Source organism: Eurytemora carolleeae, unplaced genomic scaffold (assembly GCF_000591075.1).
Source record: "Eurytemora carolleeae unplaced genomic scaffold, Eaff_2.0 scaffold70, whole genome shotgun sequence".
NCBI classification, from domain to species: domain Eukaryota; kingdom Metazoa; phylum Arthropoda; class Copepoda; order Calanoida; family Temoridae; genus Eurytemora; species Eurytemora carolleeae.
Genome location: NW_019396054.1, coordinates 39,215 through 67,082, shown reverse-complemented (window position 1 = coordinate 67,082; position 27,868 = coordinate 39,215). Strand labels below are relative to the sequence as shown.

Sequence of the window (27,868 nt, the reverse complement as noted above, 5' to 3'; positions counted from 1 at the left end):
GAATAGAATAGAATAGAATAGAATAAACTAGATTATACTAGAATAGAATAGAATAGAATAAACTAGATTATACTAGAATAGAATAGAATAGAATAGAATAGAATAGCAAATTTCTTTGCAAAAAGGATAAACATCAAACACCCTAAATGTTAATAATAAAAAACGAATAACATGTTTATTATTTTTAATAAATAATTGATCAACATTGGTCTATCAAGTTTAAAACAAATAAACAATCTAAATATAAAAGATGAAGAGATTTTATTACTATAAAGACATAAGGGATACAACTGTATATAAAGAGAATTAGACTATGAGGATCAATAAAGAAAGCAAATAAAGAAAATATTTTAATAGAAAGTAAAGTATGCATGGACAGTAGAACAAGCTGTGTGGAAAGGATGAAAGGAGAACAAGCTGTGTGGAAAGGATGAAAGGAGAACAAGCTGTGTGGAAAGAATGAAATGAGTACAAGCTGTGTGGAAAGGATGAAAGGAGAACATAGTGTGTGGAAAGCAGAAAGAAGGAAAATAAAATAAAAATAAAAGAAATAGAAGGCTAAAGAAAAAGAGAAAGATGGAAGAAAGAAAAATGGAAGGTTAAACAGAGAAGGTCTATTAGGAAAAAGGGAAAGGAAATTGCAGGGTTTGAAAGAAGTAAATGAAAAGAAAGGAAGGATGGATATAAACACGAAGAGAAGACATGTAAAGTATAGAAGGGAAAGGAAAAGAGATGAATAGAGGGAATATAAAAAAGGGAAAGGATGGATGGAGAAGGTATTTTAAGAACTAACGGGAAGGAAATGAAAAAAAGAAAATTGTTGAAAACAATGGAAGAAAAATAGTTTCAAACATCCAATTCCAGTTTCTCATCACAGTAACCTGATAAAAAATTGTTAGTTTAATTTTTCTACATTTTTTATGCTTTTTCAATCTAGAATTTTAGACCTTTTCAGAGTGACAATTTAATTTCCAGCAGACTTAGGAGGACAGTTTACATCAAGGATGTAATGCAAGGAAAGTTATTTCAGAAGTGTACGCATCTTTTGTACTGCAGTGTACTGTCTCTGGGCGGTAATGTAAACACAAGACGGATGTTACAGCCTAACATGGGATCCATCTTTCACATAAAAAATCAATGAAATATTCTGGTCAAAGGAAACTAGTATGTGAATTATCAAAATTATCAAATTTAATGCTTTTAACCTCCCCGGATACTAAACGAATACTGATGCATCTATCCTTGTTTACAAATTCCGCCCAAAGAGAACTGGTTTCAATACGTACGCAGAGTATACGCAACTGCAATTATTTTTCCATGCATTACACCCTTGGTTTACATAATCCAGGCAAATAGGGCAATGCCCGGTTCAGAAAATCCCTGCGGTACGAATGTATAATCACTTTTGTAGTGAAACCACAATTGAAAATAATCCGTTTTCAAAATTATAAACATTTATAACTTATTCATGCATACTTAATACAGAAAAATGTTATAGGGGTGCTGTTGTGAATAGTCCCTTTATATGATAATGAAAACCTTTGGTTATATTATTTTTAAAATATTAAAGGTTTACACCATTAGATTGCAAAGATAAAGCATCAGAAATTTTGCGTTTTTGGCAAATGCTTAATTACTTTGTTCATTCTTCTTTCTTACATGAAATGGTTTCCTAAAACTTTGACAAATCAAATTCAATATTTCATTAAACACAAATTCGACATTGAGTTAGTTGAATTTAATGAGTTTTTATGTCGTCTTTGATATCTCATCCTTTGTGGGTAACCAGATGTAATTGTAAAGGGAAAAAGATGAAAACTTTGAAAAAATCGTAAAATAATAATAATAAGGAAAATGAATTCAAAATTCAAATAAAATATAATTAGAATTGTTTCTAACACTGCAGTTTAAGGTTTATGATTGTTTTCACATAAAAAGTTTTAATTGCTACTTTTAACAGATGAAATGTTGTAATCTAAATTTAAATCGATCCTCGATCAAATAAATGTGTAATTTAGCGTGAACAAGATGATAGAAGAAAAAGACAATTTTTAATTGTTTGGTTTTATATTTCTTCAAAGATTATCACAAGAATAAGATCAAATACTAAACAAGTGTCAACATCGTTTAAAGAGGTGCCATGCTATTGTTTGACAAAATAATATAAAGATTTTAAAAATTAGAAAATTAAGTGGGAGGCCACTTTAAAGGGTTGGGTAGTGCATTTTTAAGTGACTTCTTCGATACCAAAAAGAAATGCGATTTTGCCACAAAATCTAATTTTTAAATCTCTATGTTGTTGTAGACCTTAAATATTTCTAAAAAAGGCTAAGTTTAAAATATAAAAGTTTTACAACATCAGGTTTCAAGATTGTAGGGAATAGCAAATTTTTGTTTCTGACGAAAACACATTTCCTTTATTCTTGTACCTGGGAAAAATGATGTGCCGGAGACGGAAAACGGGTTAGAGGATAGGAACCCTTGGAAGTTGTTGAACTCCGGGTTTGAGGTTGTCCCAGCTCCTGGGTAGGTGTTACATACAGTCATTAGGTTGGGTTGGGTCGGAGAGAATATTAGAGCTCCGGTAGTAGGGTTGGATAAGGATCTTATAGAAGCCAGGGTTGGAAAACCAGGACGGATAGATTCGGAACTATTTGGACCTGATTCAGGGTTATCTCTGGGTGCTGAATCATTTGGGAAAATAACTCTAGACATAGGTTCTATTGAATATTTACTTCTTGGGTTTGGCAAGGTTGGGTCTTTCCTAGCAGTAGAATCTGTCTGCTGAATGGAAAAGGAGGAAGATTTTAATCTTGAATCAGGATCTAGGATTATCGACTCCGAGCTTGAGTCGAGAAATGAACTTGGATCTGGAAGGACGGAGTGGTTGAACCTGTTAGGGGTTATCAGGGTATGCGGAGAACCAGGAAACCCTCTCAGGGTTGGCTGAGAAGTAGGAAGAGTTCTCAGGGTAGATTCAGAACTAGTTTTCAAGGTTGGTTGAGAAGTCGGAGAAGAAATCAAGGATGGAGGACTGTTTGAACTTGTTCGTCTCGGGGGAAATTCATATTTTATTATTTCTCTTCTGCTGGGCGGATTATATTGGCTACATTCCTTCTTCCACTAAATACATAAAATTTTGATTTTTCATGAATTTTCAAGTTTTTTAATTCTTTAACTTTATCAATCGTTTTAACACGCAGTACAGATTCTAAAATTGGTTGTTATGATATCCAGAAATGTATCTACTGCCAAAGGGTTTATTCCAGTGACACACTTTTAACCAGAAGGTCTCATTAGAACAATATGACAAAGATTTAGGGTTAAATCAGACGAGAAGACGACATTTATCTTTAACTCATAACCAGCATGGGTCCAGGATGTAGTGAATTAGAGAGAGGTCGCTGAATTACTAACCGCCGGTTCAGTTACTTACAAAGTGCTCAAATCCAAAATCCCGGTTTGAAAGTTTAGAATTCTGGATTGTAAACAATGCTGCTTTGAAGTCAGCTTAAAATTTCGACGATTTTTTCAACCAATCAGAGTGCCGTAAATATTGGGTTCATCAAGCCATTGGCTGAAACAAAACTCGGCTGTTAGTCACATGAATAGTTTAAAATTAAAACACTTTAATTTGAACCATTTGAACCTTTTCTACGTAGTTCAGTGACTTCTTTTAATCCATAAATTTTGGTCCCAAAAACTGAATATCAAGTTAGAAAAGATTGTAAGAAAAGTTAGATGCATAGAGTTAATTATTGATACACAAAAAGATTAAGTTGAATAAATTTCAATATCACAACCTTTCCATGTTTACAAACTGATGTTTAATTGCAAAGACAAAAGCCGAAACGTTTGCATTGTTTAATCCATTTAAAGCACTAATCCATATCTCTAGATTAAGTTAACCCATATCTCTAGATTAAGTTAATGCCTTAAATTTTTCAAAGGGAAGAAAGAAGTTATATACAATCAATAACTAAAAGCACTTTAAAAAAAGACTTATTAAAAATAGTTAGACTTTTACTTACCCCATTTAAGTAATAAATCCAATATGATATTTCATAGATTGAACATTTTACACATCATTTTAGACCGAGAACGGGTCAAAATTACGATTTTCGGGACTAATTAGAAAATTTCATTAGAATGAATCATGTTGAAAAATAACATAAGGCTTATATAAGAATTTTCTTGCAGAAAATGATAAGTTTTTCGAGTATTGAGGGTTTATTTTGGTGTTAAAGATTGGAGATAATCTAATATGATATGGGACGCTCTGTACTAGATTTACAAATAGGACATTTTGTAAATAGATGGAACATTATGTGAATAGAGATCAGAGAGTAGTATAGATACACAACAATAAATGAATTATGAATCTCGTAAATTACGATTTTAACTATTTTCTCCATTTTTCCCTATAAAACTCGACCCAATTAACTTAGAATCTTATAAGAGCTAAGCTCATTCCCGCGGTTCTCCCGAGTTCTCCAATAACAATTTATGTCAAATTGGTCTAGGGTTTTATCAGTTATGATCAGACATCAAAACAAACAAACAGAGATTACAACTTTAAATATGATCATGATGTAATGACCACCTTTTTGCATGCGCTTCGGGTTAAAAAACGAACAAAATCCAACAAATATTAAAAACTTAAAAACCTTATATTTACCTTTGTTCTACGGTTCTGGAACCAAATCTTAACCTAAAAAAATAAAAAATAAATTATAAAATTTTAAAGTTAACTAGAAATGAATCCAACATTTTACATCATAAGGTTCTTAGAGGGAGTGTCTGGCTAGATATAGTAGTTGAGCTGAGAATGCAGTATAGTAAGAGTATAGTGTGATTACCTGCTGTTCAGTGACCTCAAGCCTCGTTGCGAGGTCAGCTCGTTCTCCTGAACTCAGATATTTCTGGTTTTCAAACGTTTTCTCTAAGCTAAATATTTGCCGACCTGAAATATAGAAATGTTACAACCGTGTCAAAATTACATTACGTTCATGTTATGTTCATGTCATATTGTTACAACCACGTAACAACCATATTACAATTATGTTGCAACCATATTGCAACCATGTTTCAATCATGTTATGTTACAATCATGTACAACCAAATGTTACGTTCATTTATGTTACAATACCTTCAACCACGTTTCAGCAATATTACAGTCATGTTACATCCATGTTACAACCCACTAATAGTCTTGATAAACCAAGTTATAACCTTGTTACGATTATGTTACAGTGTTGTTACAATCAAGTTATAACCAAGTTACAGCCATATTAAAATCATATTACAACCATGTTATAACAACATCACAACACTGTTACAACCATGTTACCTAACCTAACCTAACATAACCTAACAGTATTTACCTGAAAAAGTGGTTCTTATTTTTTTTCTACTTCGTGTTAAAGGTCTGTGTAGGAATGACGAGTCTAAGAATATTCAAAATATCATTATACCTCAGGAGAGTTCAAGTGTTTAATATCATCACAGTAATCAGAAATTTTATCTAAAAATAATGAATTATTAAAAATACAGAATATTTTGACTAATTAAAAAATAAACAATATGAGCGTTTTTAATATTCCTCAAAGGTACATTCTCCTAATTATTGAGTAAATATTTTTTGAGTAAATCCGCTAAAATGCAGTAGAATACACATAGGTATAAACCAAATTGCCTGAATAGAAAAAAAACCCAATAAAATTGTAATTCTAAAATAGTTTTACAAATTCTTCTCCTCAGAAGAGTCTGTAGAATTGCAGTGTTTATAAAACAAAAAATTGCAAATAACTTCTGATCAAAATATACGTTTTGAAATTTACAAATATAAAAGGTCTTGATTTACTTATCTCTCTTAAGTGTTACTAAAAATTTATAATTTTGATATTTTTCAAAAAAGATTTTTTCCCTAAATCATTTTTTAATTTAGTACAATAAATTTCGAACAGATTCAAAATGTTTTATTTCGAAACATTAAGTTCCCTAGCATTATTATTATTATTATTATTATTATTATTATTGTAAAAGAAACTCACCGAAACCAGAAAAGAAAGGTAGGAAAGGTAACCTGAGTCAAGAAGCCGCTATTTTAAATAAAATAATCTAATCATTTAATTAATACATTGACACATGTTAAACATTCATTAAAATTAATCATCCGAAACATTTTTATTTTATCTTTTAACATATGTAATTTATAGTTTTACTGTCGAATCAAATTATGCAGAATATCTACTTGTTAAGGAATTTATTTTCAATAATTAACTGTGAAAAATTTTAATATAAAAGAACTGTTTATTCAGGGTTATCCAAAAGGGTAAAACTTCAGAGACGACATTTATTCACATTTAAGGTTTGCAGCGTTTTAATATTTTCTTATTTAGTTCCCGAATCATTTTGTATATTTGTAAACGACTATTTTCAAATCAGAACACCAAATTCAAGATTCAAACTTCGTCAAATCTAATGAGTTTCAGGTCGTCATTACAGTATCCTTCTTTGTGGGTAACCCTGAATGTTTAAGTATTTAGCTTGTTTTGCTGTTTATTTGAACCAAGTTTTGATTAATTAAACATAAGTTTTCGTCTTTTTTTAATACTTTTTCAACATTCTTATTTATATTGTTTTTGATTTGAGCTGAAATTTTTTTTGTTGAGTTGAGTCAAGTTAAAGATGAATTCGAAACAAAGTTAAAAAACTTTTTTTTCTTTTCATGTTTCTGTTCATTAGACTAATCATCTATTTTTACTAGAATAATGAAGATATGTTTAATTCTATGATAAATGTTAATTCTGCTATAAAAAAAAGAATGAATAAAATAACAATTGATTAAATCAGTTTTCAATAAATCAACTGTAATTACCATATTTAACCAATAAAAGGTATAAATTGCCGACACTAATTGATTCATGCACAGTTGTAAATTTATAAATACTTTAATTAAATGTATACATTATCAAATGCAAGCTAAAGCACATTATACCAATAAGTATTTATAAAAAGACTGTTCGCAAATGTAATCAAAGTATTTGTCTAACAAACGAATCATAAATTAGAACCCTTTCAACCAAGGCAACGAGTTAGTTGTTTATCGAATAAAGTTTTAAAGGAACGGAATCTTTGCCACAAACTCAAAGTTTTCTATTTTAAAAATATTTGATCTAACATAATTGATAGTTTGAAATATCCAAAGTATCTGATCTTGAAACGGCTTGTTAAAATTGGCTTAGTTTATATTTCCAAATAAAAGGGCTATTTTGTTTATTATCAGATAGACAAAACCTCTCTGTAAACTCTGGGGTCTGGTTTGATTTTCAATTTAAAAAGTTCAAAAAGTCACAAAGCTTGAAATTTTAAAACTCTTGCTTGCAAGGATGGTTCAATTATTTCTCATTGGTGACTAATATGAGTTTTTTTTCATTCTTTAATCTTTCCTAGCTTTATTATTCTAGTATTATTTTGAAATATCAAAGACTTACACTGACAGGTTGCAAAGATATAGAGTTAGAAAATTAGAACTTGTGGCAGAAAAATTAGTTCTTTCACCCATAAGAGAACGGTTAATCTTCTCGCAGAAGAAGTAAAAATTAATCTCTATAGTTCATTTATTTAAAAATTTCAAGCTCAGAAATTATTTTTATGAAATCAGACAAAAATCATGAAAAAAAAATTATGCGACTTTCCTGAGATTTGAGACAAACGAAGGAAAGTTGAAGGGAGTGGGATACGAGGCAGAAATGTCACCCTAAAAATATAAAATGATTATTTGTAAAAATTCAAAATTTTTGGTCAAGAGGCCGGGTAGGGGGGGGGATGGCCCTCTTTTGCAGCCTGCAGCTCATCGTACAATATTCTACGAAAGAAACTGAGTTTTTGCCACAAACTCAAATTGTCTATTCCCAATATTTTAATTTTGATAATTTAAACATAGACTTTTTGATTTAACAGAATTCAAAAGTTTGAAATATCAAAGGTCTACGACATTGGGTTGCAAAGATATAGGGGGTTTAAAGGTTAGAAAAAAAAACTCATTTTCTTTCACGTCGTCTAGAGTCCGTCGTTTGGAGTCTGTCATTTTGAGTCCGTTGTCTGTAGTCCGTCGTTTGGAGTCCGTCGTCTGGAGTCCGTCGTTTGGAGTCCGTCGTCTGGAGTCCGTCGTCTGGAGTCCGTCGTCTGGAGTCCGTCGTATGGAGTCCGTCGTAGGAGTCCGTCGTCCGGAGTCTTTTTGGAAATTTCTTCTCCGGAATCTGACTTGTAGCCAACAATATTATATTTTCTTTTTAAAAATTTACTTAAAATTACCCTGTGATCCATGTTCTGATCTGTCTACACTGCATTCATCCTGATTTAACCATCATTGATATTTTTTCAACAAAACATGATTTTTTGTCCACTTGTTAAAACTTTAAAATTCAAGTTAAACCATATCATTTAAAACAAAATAATAAAACTTTTGGATTAAAGCACCAAGAATTAAACTAACTCTGATTTTTTAACGTTGTAGACCTTATATATTTCTAACAAAAATTTAATCAAATAATCTAAGTTTAAAACATTAATGGTTTACACCATCAGGTTGCAAAGATATAACATTAAAGGTTTAACCCTTCAGGTTGCAAAGATTTAACATTAAAGGTGTACACCATCAGGTTGCAAATATACAACAATAAGTTGAGTTTGTTGCAAAGATATAACAATAATTTATAATTCGGTGATGGTGATGGACCAAACCTCTGTAGAGTAAAAAAAAGTAGATGTTAGTTCGACATTTATTGAAAATATATTTCGGTCTGGGTTGACCCTCGTCAGTTATAACGATAATAACCATCTAAATCGATAATTTTAAAATTGTTAAAAACCACAAGAAAATAAACAAACAAAAAAGATTTAAAAACAAAAATTTGGCTGTCAAATGGACATAAGGGAAACGAACTCAGATTATGAGATGGAAAAAAGATAATTTGCGAATATTCACTTTTAAAAAAATACAAAGGCACAATTCGATAACGAGGATATGCTTGCTTTTTAGTTCATAATGTCGAAAAAACCCAGTTCGAACTACAAAACTTTTGTACATTTCATTTCAAATTGATAAATGAAATTGAGAGTATTCTGAAAAGAAATGAGTCTGTGCCACAAACTATTATTTTCTAATCTCTTTATCTTTGCAACCCAATGGATATTTAAAACTATACATTTTGTTGTATAAAATAATCCAAGTCTGAAATATCAAACGTTTTTATCATCAGGTTGCAAAATTATAAGGATTAGAAATCCTTTTGCTTAAAATGCATGCAACAATTTCTATCCTATCTCCAATTAAATGTGATCTGCTATTTGTAAAGTAGCCATTTAAAATCTATAAAATTCTTATGAAGAAAAAGTTAGTTTTAAATTTTAATGTCATTTTTTTTGTGTTTTATTGAAAAAAAATGAAACATGCATTTCTAAGAAATTAAATGATAAACTATAAAAGAGGTTTTGGCGGCAAATTGACCGCCAACAGTTTTAATTAATGCATTTAGCATACTTTGGACCTGGAATACAGAGCTTAAATGATATACATAGAGAATAGAATATATTATTATATATATATTATTCTATTCTCTATGGTTCTATTCTATTCATTAAATATAGTCTCTTGCCATGTTCTGCCAATAGGTAACATTTATCACTTTTACAAATCAATTAAAAAAATGTTCAATCAATGCTTTCCTCTTCGATTTTGATTTTAGTTTCTACATCTTCTTTCTCAAACCTTTCCCCATTCTCTTCTATTTAAATATATTTGTAGTTGTAACAAAAACAAGGGACTGTAAGTTTAATTTCTATTGACCCTTCGTTAAAAGAGGGCAATGCCCGATTGACAACGATACCCTTAAAACCTTTAGTGTGTCCGTCGAGTACAGAGATGTGTGTGTGTAAACTTATCAAACCCCGCCTTTCAGCCGCAATTAAAGTTTGCGCTGTAAATTGGGTTAATTTGAAATTACGCTTACAGTCCCTTTAAGTAAGTAAAAATGGGAAAAGGAGTGTTCCCAAAAAACTTTCTTTCAGGGCACACAGCCTTAAAATGTCTAAAGAGGAAACGTTATTAAATATATTGAACATTGCATAATTGTGATTTTCAATTTTATACATAAAAATGAAAATTTCAAAAGAAAAATTTTCTTTTCCGAATTTTCTTTGGAATTCTCTTGATTAATCTTAAAACAGCAAAATCATTTAATAAATAAGAATAAAAATTGAATTTTATTATATATATTATATATTTCCCTGTAGGTTCCAGTATGTTTGATATAAAATGTCTTTATAAAAATCCAGAATAAAAAACAGTTTTTGTGTTTATTTAATGCTAATTTTTAAATATGTTTGAAACATAAAACTTACATATTTAAATAGGGGTAAGTGTAAATCATAATTCAAAGACAAAAAAAGTTTAGGAAAAGGGTAATTGACTTCATACATTTCAAAATTTAATTTATTGCCCAAAATATAAGTAAAAACGGAGTAAATCAGTCCAAATGTACGCGAACTATTAAAACAAAACATCAGATTAAACCAACGTGTTACATAAACCATTTAAAAAAATTGTAAATATAACAAAACACGAGCTAACGAGTACGTACTATTTACGTTTAAGTCAGTGCATGAAAGCTAAGTAGATTCAAAGAAATTAAGTCTTGTCCTAAGCTTTGATTTTCTAACCTCCATATCTTTACAACCCAATGTCATAGACCTCATATATTTCAAACTATGAATTCTTTTAGATCAAATATTCTAAATTTGAAATATCAAAGGATATCGATACTACCATCAGGTTGCAAAGACATAGGGATTAGAAAATTTGAAATTGTAGCAAAAACTCAATTTCTTTATCCTGAGACCAAAACGTTTGTGTTGCTAATCCCTGGATCTAGCAGTTATATAAAGGATTAACCTAATCTAACAACTAAATATTAACTTCAATCTTAAAAGTTACCACAATGTATATCGAGATCAAGTTTAGTAGATTAGCGGTATTGCAAACAAAAGTTTCGACCCCACGACATACTGATAGAAGACAAAGAAACAGCAGGTTATAACGTTGATACACATAACACTCTGGAATAGGAAGACGACTTACAGACTAAATGTATGACCTTAGATAGCCAAGTGAACATGAGACCAGCAATAGTGCAGTATAAACAGACCCATTTCACTTATTATACGTGCATTCATCATTTACTTGTATAAGCTTTGTAACAACATCAAAAACACTTTATTGTTGTAATGTCGTCTTCTTATTTTCTGGTTATTGGATTTGGAAATTTACTGATGCATGATAAAATAAAATAACAGTAACACAATATAAATAAATCCATTAGAAAATTCCATCCTTGGAAGAGATAAACAAAAATTAAAATAAAAAAACAGATTTTTTTTTGAATTTGTTTAAAATCTGGATATTTTCCTGGTAAACTTTCTTGAACTATCTGTCTGAAAAGGTTGCCACATACCAGAACTAAAATAATTATGTAGATATTATTTATGTCAATTTATATTATGCTACTATATTATTATGTCCATGGTTTCAGAAAAACAAATCTGATTTTTGCAAAACTACCATTTTTGAGAACTCCGGAACATGTTCTAAAAAATTCATTGAGTAACTGATTTATCAAAAGACGAAAATGTTGAATTTTTAACTTTCTATTCTTTTTATCTAAAAAAATCCAGTGGTGATTACAACGTCAGTAAAAAATCCAGTGGTAATTACACTGTCAGTAAAAAATCCAGTGGTGATTACACTGTCAGTAAAAAACCAGTGGTGATTACACTGTCAGTAAAAAAACCAGTGGTGATTACACTGTCAGTAAAAAATCCAGGGGTGATTACACTGTCCTTAAATTGTATTTTTTAAATCTATCTGTGGACATTCTTCTTGAGAATACAAACAAATATAATTTTAATTTAAAACTTGTTCACTAATATAACTTTCTAAACAACTGCTCTGACACAGTGTGTCTCAATAAACATAATAAACATCTAATGATCTTTGTGACTTATGAAATTGACTGAGGCACATACAGAGGTATCCACAGAGGATGAGACTGAAACTTTATAATTTGGAAGATCTGAAGTTGATATGAATATAGTATTTATATGTTTGCTTAATGATTTTGCTAAAGAAAGAGAAAAGTTTAAAGCTAAAGGGATCCATGACTGCAAGAAAAAAGGCTAATAAGATCCCGTACAGTCGTCTCTAAAGTTGCGTTCTTTGTGGGACACCCTGATTAAAATATTAAAACATTTTGATTTTATTTAATGAATTAATAAACAGACATATTTATTCTTTTCTCAATAAAAGATACAAGATGGTCCCAAATTAAGAAACCCGGATTTTGATAGATTTCTATTGTAATTGTCTTAACAAATAGACTGAAAAATTGTTGTATTTGTGTTCACGAAAATGCTGCGTGGATCAATGACGATTTTAATCTAGTCGCAAGATCCCCATGTTTTTTAGGTTACCTTGCTTATCTATTAACTTTTTTAACCCCCCTCCCCCACCTCACTATCTGTAATAAGCATCTAAAAAAAATTAGAAAACTAAAAGATAAAGACGAAATATTTTGTTAAATAATGTTTAATATTGGTCTGATTAAACTATATTGTTTCACCTTGCAATGTTGGAGAAGAATTGATTCAAAAATTCACCATTAAACATTCATCCGATACTATTACAAATTGCACAGGGTTCCGCCGCTAGTAAAGAGGAAGGGGGCACCTCAGGGTCCTATTACTTGGACCGAGATATTTTATAAAAGTATTTTATCCCTTTGAAATTTGTTTAGAAATTTTTTTTTGAAAATCCATTAAAAAAATTGAATCATCAATCATAGTGATAAATGGATCGAAATCATGTTCTTTAAATACATTGGGAAATCATACTTTTTTAAAACAAAGAAACACAACATCTTGAAATTAAATTCTTATTTGTAAATTTTATCTTTTAGATTTCTCATAAATTGTGTCTATTTAAAAAATCATCCTTTAATTTTGTTGATTGTTTAATTTTTTTCTTTTGAGATGCATTTAAGCTAAGTATTACAATAGCATAGTAATTAAGGTGGAAGATAGCCAATACATATTGTTTTAAAAAGAATGTACAGGATGAGGATGAAATATGTTCTGATAGAAGTATCAAGTTACCCCTTCATAACTATCTTTTTAAACTCTTTTTTAACATGGTTAAAACTAATTTTGTATTTATACCGTCATATGATAATCGCTAATTAACATTGATTAATATAACTTAAATGAAACAATTTCTCTCCAAACACCCCCACTTGTTTTTGGTGTACGGAAAGACAGCAATTGTGCAGCGTAAACATACCCAATTTACTTAATTTTGTTGATTGCATATTTTTTTCCTTTTTATCAACATGTAATACAAATTTGCATAAATGTTGTCTTGCTATTTCTCATTCTCATTGGGTCCCCCATTATATCCTACTTTTTGTATTTCAGTCCTGTTCTCTGATAACAATGCATGCTTCTTTATCCATCCATGATTGAATATACCAATATCTACTAAACATTGAATTTCCAAACATTGAATTTCGAAACAATGCAACTCAGTGCTTTTTAACATGAATCAATTTAAGTATTGAATTTAACACAAAAAGGCTTCTTTTCTTTTAATAAATCTTTAACAATAGACCAGAGAGTTCCTGGCAAATTATTTAGGGTAAATAAAAACAATAAAATTAACAAATAAAGACATAAATAAAAAAAATAAAAATGATTACATTTTGCATATAAATTACAATTTAGAATTTATTTGATAAATTTTTTTTGGAATCATCTATGCTTGTATGTTCCTCTCAACTAATTAGCCTCAAAGAAACTGAGTTTCTACCACAAACTTAAATTTTCTAATTCCCGTATGCGTGCAACCTGATGGTGTAAATCTTTTATATTTCAAATTTCGACTATTTGATGTAACACAATTTTAAAGTTTGAAATAGCTATAAGGTCTAAGACGTCAAATTGCAAAGATAAAGGGATTTAACAAAATTCGAGTTTGTGGCAAAAATTAGTTTCCTCTTGATTGGTTAAGTTGGTATGAACCAAGGTACTAATGCAAGGAAAGTTAATTGCGGTTGCGTATACTCTGCATACATATTGAAACCAGTTTTCTCTGGGCGGAATTTGTAAACAAGAATAGATGCATCAGTATTCGTTCAGTATTCGAGGAGGTTAAAAGCATTTAATTTTGAAAGTTTTGATAATTCGCATCATAGTTTCCTATGACAAGAATATTTTAATTGATTTTTTATGTGAAAGATGGATCCCATGTCAGGCTTCGACATCCGTCTTGTGTTTACATTACCGACAGTACACTGCAGTACAAAAGATGCGTACACCTCTGAAATAACTTTCCTTGCATTAGTACCTTCGGTAGAACCATGAAAATGTTTTTAGCTTGATTTAAAGATCTTAATTTTAAATAGGCTAGTATTTTTTGTACAAAAACATATTTTTACATATAAGGAATTCCATAAATTCGATTTGTTCGTAATATTTACGTGCGTAAGTGCATATCTTTGAATCCTATTTAAACAATAAATATCGATAAGCACAATGAAAGTCGTCTTCTATGAATATTTTAATTATAAACGTCATTAACTCTTTACTTTCCCTCCCTCTACAGTGATAACAAGAAAACTGTAGTATAGGAAGACGATATTAAAGCAATACCGTAGTGCGTTTGATGTTGTTATAAACCAAATAGCTTTAGTTAAAAGTTATTTAATCACTTTTATAAGAAATGGGTCTGTTTACACTGCACAATTGATGTGTCTCATGCTCCATGGGCTATTTAAAGTCATAACTTGAGTTTAAAAGTCGTCTTCCTATTCCAGAGTTTTATGGTTATAACTGTAGAATTTTTTGACTTAACACTTTCATTTTGACACTATCATCTTGTAATTGTTTTACTTGACGACTGTACGAAATTCATTTAGTTTTTTCTTAAATTGATTGTTCCCTGCAGCTGCACAAGAATAGTTTTGACATCACAATTCGCTTCTTACTAATAATGGTAATACTCATAGGTATTTGCATGTACAGTTAGAGATGGGCATCGACATTTTTGAGAACGAACAACATTTTTTGTGATAAAGGATGTCGTTTCCAAAAAAAACGAACGAAATGGATTGTTCGAAGAAATAAAAAATCTTTCGCTTTTTAAAAACGAAAAAAGCCGAACGATTAAAAATCGTTCAAACAAACTTAACAGGATAGTTTATTACTGTACGAAAGATTTTTCTGAACAAATTTCAAAAAAAATATTTCTTTTTTCCTGAATAAACAATTGTATTGAACAAACAATTGTACAGAACGATCGATTTTATTGAACGATATTTCAGCGAGAAAACGAACGAAATAGATGGAGAATGAATGATAGTTTTGAAAATGAACCTAATGAATTTTTTCGAACGATTGAAAAAAACGAACGAAATGGGTTGTTTACAAACAATGAAAGAAGGAAATGAAAAAAAGTCGAGCGTGCCCATCTCTATGTACAGTAATTCTTTTTCGATTGTACAAGAAATTGAACCATTTTTTATAAGTTGGAAATCGTTTTTTCATATTGTACAGCTTGTTCATATTTTGTACTCAAAGAACAATTTTATATTTTAGTTGCATAATGTTTATATAAAAATTAGGGCGATTTTGTTTTTGTTTTGATTGTATACTGTTGTTTGCAGGGGGCGGAAACGTCATGTGTGTGTGTCTGTACCAAAAGAGTGTGTGTTAGGATACCGTACCAAAGGTGTGTACTGTAGGTTTATACAGTACGTATGAATCTCGGTATTTGTACAGTCTAGGAGAGTACATTTGTTTATTGTAAATGGTTTACTTAAAAATAAGTTTTAAATGCATGTTATATATTATTTACATATTTAAGTCAACACTATAAAGCCAAATTTTCATACAAAGAATACAACTTGAACAAAGTTTACAATAAATATAGTCGTTTTTCAAGCTTAATTATAATTGACAACATTGTTCTGCAATTTCCTTGACTGTAATCATATGTGTGTGTCTGTACCAAAAGAGTGTGTGTTAGGTTACCGTACTGGTCTGCAAAGCAGTGCGACTGGCTTTCTCATACAAGACCAGCGCCATTTCCTTTCACTTTATTAATATTCCCTTTTTGTTTGTCGAAAAAAGTTAGTGGGCTAAGTCTATGATAGGCCGGGTACTGTAAAAGTCTGGCCACGTCATCAAAGTTGAGACTGACCTGGCATAGAATAGGGTTGGGTCGGTACTTGCCGTGCATCACCAAGTCCGGTACAAGGGGTTGGTCCGGTTCGAATTCAAATTGACCGTAGACCTCTGTAAATTCCTTTGTAAAAACAAGTAAGTTATTTCATTTTACTGTTTATCTTACAGAAATTTTACAGACACATCATTCGTTTTGCAGAATAATAAACAGCCTTAGTCATCAATATTTCAAAAATGATTTCGTTAAACTTCAATGTTTATTGGGACACCTTGTCCATTGCTAATGCACAAAACTATAGACCGCTTCATCAAAGATAAACCTAGGATTTCTTAATCGCAGGTTTATTTTATGATTAAGATACTCGTCTGATGAAGTGGACTATATTATTTTGTTTGGTCCAATGTTATAAAGCAAGGAAAGTTATTTCAGAGGTATACGCATCTTTTGTACTGCAGTGTACTATCTCTGCAGGGCGGTAATGTAAAAACAAGTCGGATGTCAAAACCTGACATGGGATCTATCTTTTACATAAAAAATCAATGTGAATTATCAAAATTATTAATATTTACTGCTTTAAGCCTCCTCGGATACTAAACGAACACTGATGCATCTATTCTTGTTTACAAATTCCGCCCAGAGAGAACTGGTTTAAATACGTACGCAGAGTATACGCAACTGCAGTTATCTTTCCTTGCATTACAACCTTGGTTTGGTCTATATACTTTGTGTTATCGCATATGTTAATATGTACCAAGGAGATATTGAATAGAAGAAGGGGGCGATAGGGTTTCCGTACACTTTGCTGTGACGTTTTTGGACTTCTGAAGAACTAGTGTTTGCGTAACAACAATAACAAAGTCAGCCGATCTAATGTAAACAAACATGAGTTAGTAAACTGTGAAAGTAGTATTATCTTGTAAAAAAAGATTGAAAAAGTTAAGGATTTTAGTTTTACACGAAAAAGACCTTATTACAGCGANCCCGCGTCTCCTGGTTTTCAAGTACCCAAACATGGTTATGGTTAAGACAAAAAATGTAATGAGTAAATTTGAAACTTTAAAACGTTATTTCATGTTTCTAGCACGTTTCTTGCAGGTATCTGGTAGGTTTTTGATGCGTTTCTGGTAAGTTTTTGGCATGTTTCTGGCACTTTTCTCGTAGATCTCTGGTAGGTTTCTGGCGCGTTTCTGGTAGGTTTCTGGCGCGTTTTCGGTAGGTTTCTGGCATGTTTCTGGCACGTTTCTGGTAGGAGTCTGGTGGTACGTTTCAGTAAACAGAGATTAGAATCGTTTATAATCTGGTTGAATACTCTCTGTAACTGTAAGTGGTCAATTAGAATTTCTTCGTAAATATTTAATAATATTGCTCTTTATCGTGGTTGGTAAACACATTAATACTCCCTTTTAGTCCAAAAAATGAAGCTTGAGTGTCTAAAATTTAAAAAAACATGTCGAATAATGTGCATACCTGAACAGCTATTCAAAACTATGGTTAGATTAATTCTTGCAGTGTAGGTGGGGAGGGTAGTGTAGGTGGGGAGGGTAGTGTAGGTTGGGAGGGTAGAGGGTAGGTGGGGAGGGTTTTCCAATCTTTTTTTTCAAATTTTTTTGCCCTAGCACTTTCACTTTTGACACTATGTCTATCACCAAAATAGTTTTTGACTTTCAAGGTGAAGTAATTTAAAGGTTTTTTGTAATTTTTTTTAATGCATAGGGAAGGGTACAGGGCGGTAAAAAGTCTGGTCCGTGTTAAGTGAAAATATAATATAGGATATATTTTTGTGTGGCTAAAGCTACAGATCTAAAAACTACATATTTTTAAAGCCTTTGAAAATGGGCGTATAAGCATTAATCATGCGTCAGATCTTGATATTTGATAAAGTTAGCGGTCTAATTTTTTTCGAGCTGGTCTTGAAAAATTGGGCTATGAGCATGCATTTCAAACCTATACCTATACTATCGGCCTTTTCTACGGACCAGGGTGTATACTCATACCAACCATTTTTTCAAAATAATGTTTCTTCTCTTTACAGAAAAATATTAAATACAAAATGGTAAAAAAATATTGTTTTAGTAAATGATGCTGATTCTGAAGAAGAAAAAAAATAACAAAACCTGAAAATCTGGTTCGAACTAGGAAAATTCCTTTTTAACAATTTCTACCAATTCTTCCTGCTTAGAAACTACTTAAAAAATTCAATTATTTAAGATATAAATTCATTTAAATTAATTTAATTATAGGTACACAACTAAAGTCGGTGATCTGAGATATCTCTTTGTATTGAATGTGTTGAATATTTGTAAATACTCCAAGTGAATTGTGTACTATCCAACCACTATCATTGGTACAGAGTACATTGAGTAACACTCGAGACACGGGTGATCTCAACGTTATACTGAAAACAATTCTTCAGTAATATACAATAAAGGTAACTCAAACTCAAATTTTATAATACCTTTATTTTGCATTTTAACACAGAGCTACCCACAAAGGGTGACACTTCAAAGACGACCGTGTGGAATTTTTACGTAAATTTATGATTCCCTGCAAGGCTACAACTGTAAACATATTTTTTCCCAAATCATTAAATAAGCCATTAAACTTCTATATCTATGACAGAAGACTTCATTTAACCTTGTGATAATTATATTTCAAGAGCTTCTGGTCGTCTTTACAGTCTCATCATTTGTGGTTAACCTGTATGCGTTGTCTCTCTAATTAGTAGAAGGTTTGAAGGGTATCTACGACATCAAATTGCAAAGATAAAGTGATTTGACTCGAGTATGAGCATTGAAATTTGAGGGGTCATTTCTAAGTAACTTAGACTAGTATTGTCAGGCCTCTTAACTGGATATCAGTTTAAACTTTAAATAAGAATTTGACAACTTTTGACATGAATTACAAAATAATAATAATTAAAAGAATATTAATGAAAAATCATCTTCTTTTGATGATTTTAGCAACAACCATAATATTAAACTATAATTATTTCCTTTTTAAAGTTTACTACAATATGTTACAGTGATCAACATATATATTTATAAAATCAACAATATGTAGATCCCTGACAAGCATTTTTCAAATGATTTTACAAGTGAAAAAAGCTGGTCTTTAATTGACAACTTCTTTTTGCTTACATGTTTGTATCTCTGCTAATTGAAATATTTGTAGGAATCAAAACTGAATTAGAAAGTCGTCTTCATTGTATTGATTAAAAAGACGACTGTATTCCAGGTAATGGGGGGTCTAAGCAAGGTCGGTGTGATAGGAGCTGGTAAGATGGCCGGAGCTCTTCTAAAAGGATGGATTGGATCCGGAGTAATCAAATCTAACCAGGTCAATCCATCATCTTGGATTTTTGTGGAACCTCATAAGAGTTTAAAAACCCTCAAAACGAAACAAAACGATTAACCCAAGTTTCTTATGCTCTTTTGTATGAATAGTTATGATTATTATTATTATCTTTATTGTTATAATTTTTCAATCGTTATAACTATTATTTCTATTGTTGTCGTTGTCAGGTATTAGCTAGCGTACCAAAACAGGATGAAGCACTGCTTGAACCCTTTAAGCAGATGGGCTGCAACACAACATTTGATAATAAGGTAACACGGATAAAAACACAGATTTTATTGTTAAAACAAAGAATCGTCTCAAGTCTATATTCTTAGCATTAGATGGTGATTGTTTGCTGTTCATTTTAAGCATTTAAGATTTTTTTATAATATTACAATAAAGCTCAACAGAAATTTTTAACATTTTATAAAAAAAGTTTTCCTTTATGGCATTGTGCAAAATGTTTGCCATTCTTATTATTCTTATTCGTATAAGCCTTAAAACATTTTTGATATTTAGAAAAAAAATATTTATCTCATATTTTTGTCAAGCCCTTAAAAAGTGCGAAAATAACTTTGAATGTGAAAAAGAACCTGAAATATTTGTTCATCAATAACTAGAATATCAAAAAACTTTTCAAATTTTTTTTGGCAGCACTTTTAAATTTATCTTGGGAGTGTGTGTTTCAGGGCAATAATTATTATATTTTACAAATTATCAAAGTTTAAAGCAATGACATTTCAGAAATTTATAACAACTATCAAACTATTTTGGATTCAAAAATTCTGATGTAAAAGTGTACAGTACTTTTATTTAAGCATCTAAAAGACGAGCAAAAAAATGCACAAGATTTTTCATAAATAAAACGATGAAACTCTGTATTTGCCACAAATATTAGATGTTAAAATTTTTTTTTTTTTAATTTTACGGTGATCATTAAAACAGTTATTTTTAAGGGTTATGTTTTAATTCATCCTTTGATTGATTGATACATCATTATTAATGGATAACGAATTTAGTGATTGATTGATAAATTAAATATTTTATTGTTTGATTAATAATTTGAACACTTAATAATGTAACTAACTGATTGATTAGGTGACTTGATTGATTAATTGATTGACGGATTGAATGACTGATTGATTGATCTTAAGGATGTTAGTGAATGGTCTGATATTATCCTACTGGGAGTAAAGCCTAAAATTGATTGACTGATTAATTGATTGACGACTGATTGATCCTAAGGATGTTAGTGAATGGTTTGATATTATCCCACTGGGAGTAGGCCAAAAATTGATTGATTGATTAATTGATTGACAACTGATTGATCTTATGGATGTTAGTGATTGGTTCAACTGGGAGTAAATCCTAAATATTATTGATTGATATAAAGGATGTTGGAGAATGGTCTGATATTATCCTATTGGGAGTCAAACCTGGAATTGATTGATTGATATTGATTGATTGATATAAAGGATGTTGGAGAATGGTCTGATACTATCCTATTGGGAGTTAAACCTGGAATTGATTGATTGATTGATTGATTAATTGATTGATTGATTGTTGGAGAATGGTCTGATACTATCTTATTGGGAGTTAAACCTGGAATTGATTGATTGATTGATAAAAAGGATGTTGGAGAATGGTCTGATACTATCCTATTGGGAGTTAAACCTGGAATTGATTGATTGATTAATATAAAGGATGTTGGAGAATGGTCTGATACTATCCTATTGGGAGTTAAACCTGGAATTGATTGATTGATTAATATAAAGGATGTTGGAGAATGGTCTGATACTATCCTATTGGGAGTTAAACCTGGAATTGTGGAAATAGTAGCACAAGATCTTATAGGAAACTCGAAAGGTAAAGCTTACGAATTCTTCTTAATGTTATCAAAATAAAAATGTTCATGTGAGTTTACACCCTGATTTTGGATAATAGGTGTTTCTTTTAACGTAAGAATGACGTAAAGTTTTCTTTTTTTTCTATATAAATCAGAAGACCAACCCCGTGCATTCTACTGAGCTCTCCAATCAAAACTTGAGGCAAATAGGTCCAAGGGTTTTAGAGTTGTGATCGTAAATTCAATCAATGAGGCAGACAAACAGAGATTTTATATCTTATGTTTGTGGGTTCTTTGCAACAGTTCAATTGCTACCGTCGTTGTAATCTTAAAGTTTATTGTTAAAACAGTTTATTTAAGTCTTCATGAATTTTTGCTTAAATTTGACACAGTTTTATATCAATTTATCGAGACAGGAACATCAGATAGATGTCTTATATGTATCGTTTAACGCCTGAGATTCTCAAATTTCATTCTATACCCCCTTTCATTTTTCCATTAAAAAAAAACTTTTTTATTCTGACATAAAAATAAAATTTGAGGTGATCAGTTATTGGTAAGTATTGCTGCTGGACTCAATACACAAACCCTTCAACAATGGTTCGGACCAAAATTCAGGGAAAAATTGAACATTTTATTTATTTAAAGGGCGTGTTAGCAAAATATTTCAGCCAGTGGATAATTCAATATTATCAAATTATAAACCAATTGTTTCTAGAACAGAGTAGAACAGGGTAGAACAGGGTAGAACAGGGTAGAACAGGGTGTCAATTTTTAATTAAAGCTCACTTTTTCTAGAAACTTTCCAAAGAAGTTTTATCTACTTTGTTTACTGATGTTCAAAAACCAAGAAAATTGTTTTAAATCACAAAAATGTTTGATATTCTTTAGAGTTATTCGAGTTATGCCAAATACCGCAGTTGAGGTGATTGATGATTTTATATAATGTTTTACACATGATGGTTATTCAAGATTTACTATTTAAAGGGACCGTTCACTTATTTATGTGATTGGAGAATAAACTAAATATTTTATTATATACTTTCAAACACAGTTTGTAAGTACCTTTGCGTTGGAATTCTAAGTGATAAGTCGGCTTTTTCCCTGGCCATAATTATCTTTGAAAAGTAAGACTAATACTAATAAATAGCTAATATGCTATTTAATTTACCATGAAATGACCCAAATAAGTGAACGGCCCCTTTAAAGGGACGGTAAGCCTAGTTTCAAGTGACGCGGGACATGCCATTGCACCTTTCACGTGTTCAGAGAAACCACAATTAAAAATAATCTGTTTGCTTTTCTATCAGACAATCCTTGTAAGTGTACCAATGTGAATCGGGAATCTCTTTTTTTGATTAAGGGTCGATTTGTAAAAAAACGCTGACATTCCCTTTAAGAACTTTTTTGAAATGATCATGATTGTCTCCTATTGTTTTGTTCTTTTTGGTCGCATAGCATCTATTTGTATAGTAATTGCAAAATTTTTTATTACTTATACGCCTACGAACATTTTCCCTACATACATAAATAGAAAATAGCGATAAAACGTTTTAATCTTTTTGTGTTGCTTTTTTCAAATTAAGAAGAAAATAAGCAATTATATTTATAGCAAACTTGATTACCTTAACATATTTTTGAAGCTGTAGTTTTCTTATTGTCATATCTCAGATCGGAACTTTTGGGTGGACAATCATTAATCTTGAACACTTGATCTCGATATTCATTGCGGACACTTTTAAACGCTTGATCCTTCAGTCTTAAGTTATCCCTCCAGGGATATCGAAGAGAAATTAAGTCAATCCGTAGATAAGATAAGATGCAGATCAATGCTTGATCCAGAGATTCACAACATAAAAGTTTTGAATTCAGAAAAATAAAATATCAGGTTGGATGTGGGGCTTCAGTTTATGCCACTGGTTCAGGGGCAACCTGAGAGGATTGTAAAAATAAAATATCAGGTTGGATGTGGGGCTTCAGTTTATGCCACTGGTTCAGGGGCAACCTCAGAGGATTGTAAAAATGTGGAAACTTTATTCTATAAAGTTGGAAAATGTTGGAGGTAAATATCAAACTGTTAAGTTAACTTTTTGAAAAAACGTCTCTAATAGTTTTTATAGTTTAAAATCATAAAAAAAGATTTTGAAAAATGTATAAAATTGCCCTTCATGGATATACGGTTTACAAACAATGTAGGAAACATTCTAAACTTTTTATCAACCTTCAAGTTTTACTTAATTCTTATTAATAACTTGTTACTGAAATTCATTCTATCACAATGAATCATTTAATTAGTTTTAGAATTTTTAATAAGTTTATAATTTGGCTTAGTTAGAAAACAATAGACATTATCTAACATTTTCTATTCTTTTAAATTTTCGACTAAACAAACTTTATTCAGCAAACCAATAGAAAATAATATTCAATAAGTTTTTGTTGTTGTTTTTACTTTTGTCTCTGTAAAGAATTACTTTTTTCTCACTGCATAAGAGTTTTATTATAATCTATATAATAAAACAAGACATCCATATATATGTTGCGTATAGCTGGCTAAACGGCTGGACCGATTGGGCTGAATTTTTTTTTCAAAATTTTTATTCTACAAAAAGTTTTTCCAAAGGCAACGCCGGGCCCTTCAGCTAGTGTGTATTAGAATATTTTCAAAAAATATCATTATGCCCGTCAAGTATTTGTATGTGTATTTAATGCTGTTTTTAGGGTTAAAGAACAGGATATTGATGCTTTTACTGGTTTATCTGTAAGTGGACCAGCATATATGTATTTAATGCTGTTTCTGGAGTAAAAGAACAGGATATTGATGCTAGTACTGGAATATCAGGAAGTTGACCAGCATATGTGTATTTATTGCTGTTTCTTGGGTTAAAGAACAGGAAATTGATGCTATTACTGGAACATCAGGAAGTGTACCAGCATATATGTATTTATTGCTGTTTCTAGGGTAAAAGAACAGAATATTGATGCTATTACTGGAATATCAGGACGTGGACCAGCATATACGTATTTATTGCTGTTTCTAGGGTAAAGAACAGGATATGGATGCTATTATCGGAATATCAGGAAGTGTACCACCATATATGTATTTAATACTGTTTCAAGAGTAAAAGAACAGGACATTGATGCTATTACCGGATATCAGGGAGTGGACCAGCATATATGTATTTAATACTGTTTCTAGGGTAAAAGAACAGGATATTGATGCTATTACTGGAATATCAGGGAGTGGACCAGCGTATACGTATTTAATGTTTTTTTCTATTGTAAAAGAACAGGATATTGATGCCATTACTGGAATATCAGGAAGTGGAGCAGCATATATTTAATTAATGCTGTTTCTAGGGTAAAAGAACAGGATATTGATGCTATTACTGGAATATCAGGAAGTGGACCAGCGTATATGTATTTAATATTAGAAGCATTGACTGAGGAAGGGGTGAGTTAAAAACTTAATATTTAAATACTTCAATTCCTATTTTATGTATTGGTTTTCATAAAAATTATGCAACTTAAATGACTTAAATTCTAAAAATTTTCGATAAATGTATTTCTTAGGTGGTACCTTTCTAATAATTTAAGTTTGAAGTCAAATATTTTCAATTTTTACAAAAGTGAAAGATTTAAACTAACCCCATTAATGTTTTGAATCCCCGGATTTACCAATGAGAGGTTTGTTAATCTCCAGAATGAATTTAACCTATATACGGTCCATTTAAAAGTTTTTCTCTAAATTTATTAAAATAACGCTAATCTACAATGCCTAATCCTGATGTACAGTGGCAACTTTTACATGTTTGATCCCTAAAAACAAGCGTTTTAAATTTTTGTGATATCTCAACGACCTTGAAAGATATTCTGGAAAAATGATACAAAATATACGGACTAGCGCTTTCTTAAGGGATAAACAATTCAGATTAATTTTTTTCTTTATTATTAGGTTCGGCAGGGTCTAGGCCCTGACCTGGCTCGGAACCTGGCTGCCCAGACAATGCAAGGAGCCGGTAAGATCAGTGATAAAGTTGGCTCGTTTTTTCCCGCTTTTTTCTTTCAAAATCAAAATTTGGCAAAGTTGAAAAATCACAATTTTTTTCAAAATAGTTTTTTCTAAAATTGAAAAATATTCTTTTTTTAGCTATGCCAAATTTTGACCCAGATAGAAAATAAAAACAAAAATAAACCAAAAGCTATAAAATAACAATTGGTTTTAAAATAGCTTATTCAAAACATTTGTTTTCTTTTGCTATGCAAAATTTCGACCCAGCAGACAGAAGATAAAGGCAAAAAACGCACCAGACTCTATCAAAGCACAATTGGTTTTAAAATAGTTTTGTTTCTTAATATCTGCTGTTCCTTCTCTATAGCAAATTTTTACCCTGACAGGAAGTAAGGGTAAAATTACAAAATTAAACCAAAACAAAACATGTTATCAATTTAACGATCGTTTTTTAAAACAAAAATATTGCAAGGATTGATGAAAGCAAACTTTGATTTAAGAGTGTTTTGAAGATTTGAAAATATTGGACTTTTAAAAAAAAATGTTTTCAAAACGAGCATAAACGATATATTACACTAGGTATGATGGCTAGCATCAGACATCCCTCTATACTGAGGGGGGAGGTGACCAGCCCAGGGGGTAGCACTGCAGAGGGGGTCAGGGCACTAGAGAAGGGAGGAATAAGGTAAAGGGATAGTTTAGAATTTTGAATGGAGTTTATCACTGTCAAACTGTTTTTAACTGATTCACTACCTGCTGCCCCCAATTTCACAATTCTATTTCTATTCTATGTCTGAGCACTATTTTTCATCTTTAATTTGATATTTTTCTCTAACAATTATTGTAAATATTACTTATATGACAGAAAACCACGATTTGTCATTGGTATCTATATAGACCATTTGCTTATCTGTCTGTCATGGTGTCTGTCTGGTTGTTTGTCTAATAAACGTCAAAACGGTTGAACCGATCGGGCCCGAACTTTTTGTGGGACCTGGCGTGACCCCAGGGAAGGTTTATGTATGATCGAATTTCCAAAAATTTGCTTCTAACAAAATTTGATTTCTGAAAATTTTGAAAATCCACGACCTTTATTTTATAAAATCCGCGAAATTTTTTTTGTTTGTTTTACAATGTTTACAAAGAGATCACACGTTCACAATTTGAATAAAAGATGGGCGCGAAGCGCCCTGAAAGCATAGTCTATACATATACTTTGCTTGTCTGTTTGTTTGTATCCCATAAACGTCAAAACAGCTGAACAGATCGGGTCCAAATTTTTTGTCTGACCTCGCGTGACTCCAGGGAAGGTTTGTGGATTCGCGAACATGTTCACAATGAAAATAGAAGATCTAAAAGCCATAGTTAGATACAAAGCTAAAGGGCTCCGTTGTGAATCAGGCATGTAAAGCTTTAAATGGGGAGTTAATTGGGACGACAGTCCCTTTAATCAAATTATTGTAATAAATATTAATTATATAATGATAGATTCTAAAATGGAGTCTGTTTAGATATATTATTATGGAAGCAGTCGCGGCAACTGCGCGAAGATGCCGACAGATCGGATCTTTATAGTTTAGAAGAACAGGATCGTTCCAGGAAGTCAGTGCTTTATAAATCCGCAAAAAAAGATTGTAGCGAGTTAGCTTACCATTAAAAATTATCTAAAATTATCCCCCTCCCACTCTAAGCAAAAAAATTTTCTAAAGAGTACAACGAAAATTTAAGGTCCTGTTGACAAGATTTCATAAAATTTATAAACCATGTACCAGTACTCATGAAATTTTAACATTATTTTTGAAATATATAATTAAAAGATTACAGCTAAGAGTTCATATTCGAAATACAGTAAAACATCTAAAACTGAAGAATGGTAAGACGACATTTAAGCAATCTTCTGCAATGTTGGTTTACAATATTTTTTTTCGCTCTTTGGGCTATTTATAACCATGATTTGAGTAAAACATTCAACCTTCTATTCCACAGTTTTATGGATATACAGTGATGACCAGTAAACAATAGAATAGAAAGAAGACATTATACCAATATAAAAGTGTATTTAACGTTGTTACAAGTCAAATAGTTTTATTAGACAATTATGAAATCATTGTAATTGTTTACACTGCACAATTACTGTGCCTCAAGCTCATTTGATTTTGTAAGTTATATCTGTATTCTAAAAGTCGTTGGCCTATTCCAAAGTTTTCTGGTTATCACTGTAGATATACATTTTTAGAAATATATCGGTGACCGCTTGCTTTACTTATTGTTCAAGCATATTAATTAGACTTGAAAGAATTTTATGCATAAATAATCTTTTGACACAACTTTTAAGGGTTATAGAGCACAAAATAAGTTACCCCAATTTTCGGTTAGTTGA

General features: G+C 31.0%; 2 protein-coding genes across 2 annotated transcripts; one reads left to right on the top strand and one right to left on the bottom strand.

Annotated features, from left to right (window-relative positions):
• Positions 1-191: 191 nt before the first annotated feature.
• LOC111706056 (paired box protein Pax-7) lies at positions 192-9,793 on the bottom strand. Its single transcript, XM_023478813.1, has 9 exons — positions 9,733-9,793; positions 8,320-8,359; positions 7,701-7,762; positions 6,054-6,085; positions 5,385-5,447; positions 4,860-4,963; positions 4,679-4,711; positions 2,430-3,123; positions 192-881 (listed from the first exon to the last, which is right to left on the bottom strand). Exons 2-9 carry the CDS (start codon positions 8,329-8,331, stop codon positions 847-849), a joined length of 1,035 nt encoding a protein of 344 aa, XP_023334581.1. The 5' UTR covers positions 8,332-8,359; positions 9,733-9,793; the 3' UTR covers positions 192-846.
• Positions 9,794-18,402: 8,609 nt separating this feature from the next.
• Positions 18,403-27,309, top strand: LOC111706527 (pyrroline-5-carboxylate reductase). The gene is made up of 12 exons (XM_023479425.1): positions 18,403-18,422; positions 18,538-18,725; positions 19,532-19,633; positions 19,819-19,902; positions 21,409-21,499; positions 22,022-22,097; positions 22,371-22,404; positions 23,441-23,541; positions 24,837-24,930; positions 25,432-25,495; positions 26,068-26,173; positions 27,000-27,309. Exons 3-12 carry the CDS (start codon positions 19,535-19,537, stop codon positions 27,061-27,063), a joined length of 813 nt encoding a protein of 270 aa, XP_023335193.1. The 5' UTR covers positions 18,403-18,422; positions 18,538-18,725; positions 19,532-19,534; the 3' UTR covers positions 27,064-27,309.
• Positions 27,310-27,868: the final 559 nt, after the last annotated feature.

Excerpts from the sequence above, each read along its gene's own strand:
- LOC111706056 (XM_023478813.1), bottom strand. Across the intron at positions 6,086-7,700 it reads TCGTTTGTCTCAAATCTCAG|GTTACCTTTCCTACCTTTCT; the intron begins GAAAGTCGCATA and ends TTCTTGACTCAG. Across the intron at positions 882-2,429 it reads CGGCACATCATTTTTCCCAG|GTTACTGTGATGAGAAACTG; the intron begins GTACAAGAATAA and ends ATTTTTTATCAG.
- LOC111706527 (XM_023479425.1), top strand. The coding sequence starts at position 19,535 with ATGGGGGGTCTAAGCAAGGTCGGTGTGATAGGAGCTGGTAAGATGGCC. Across the intron at positions 22,405-23,440 it reads TGCCAAATACCGCAGTTGAG|GTTGGATGTGGGGCTTCAGT; the intron begins GTGATTGATGAT and ends ATAAAATATCAG. Across the intron at positions 26,174-26,999 it reads CTAGAGAAGGGAGGAATAAG|ATATATTATTATGGAAGCAG; the intron begins GTAAAGGGATAG and ends GAGTCTGTTTAG.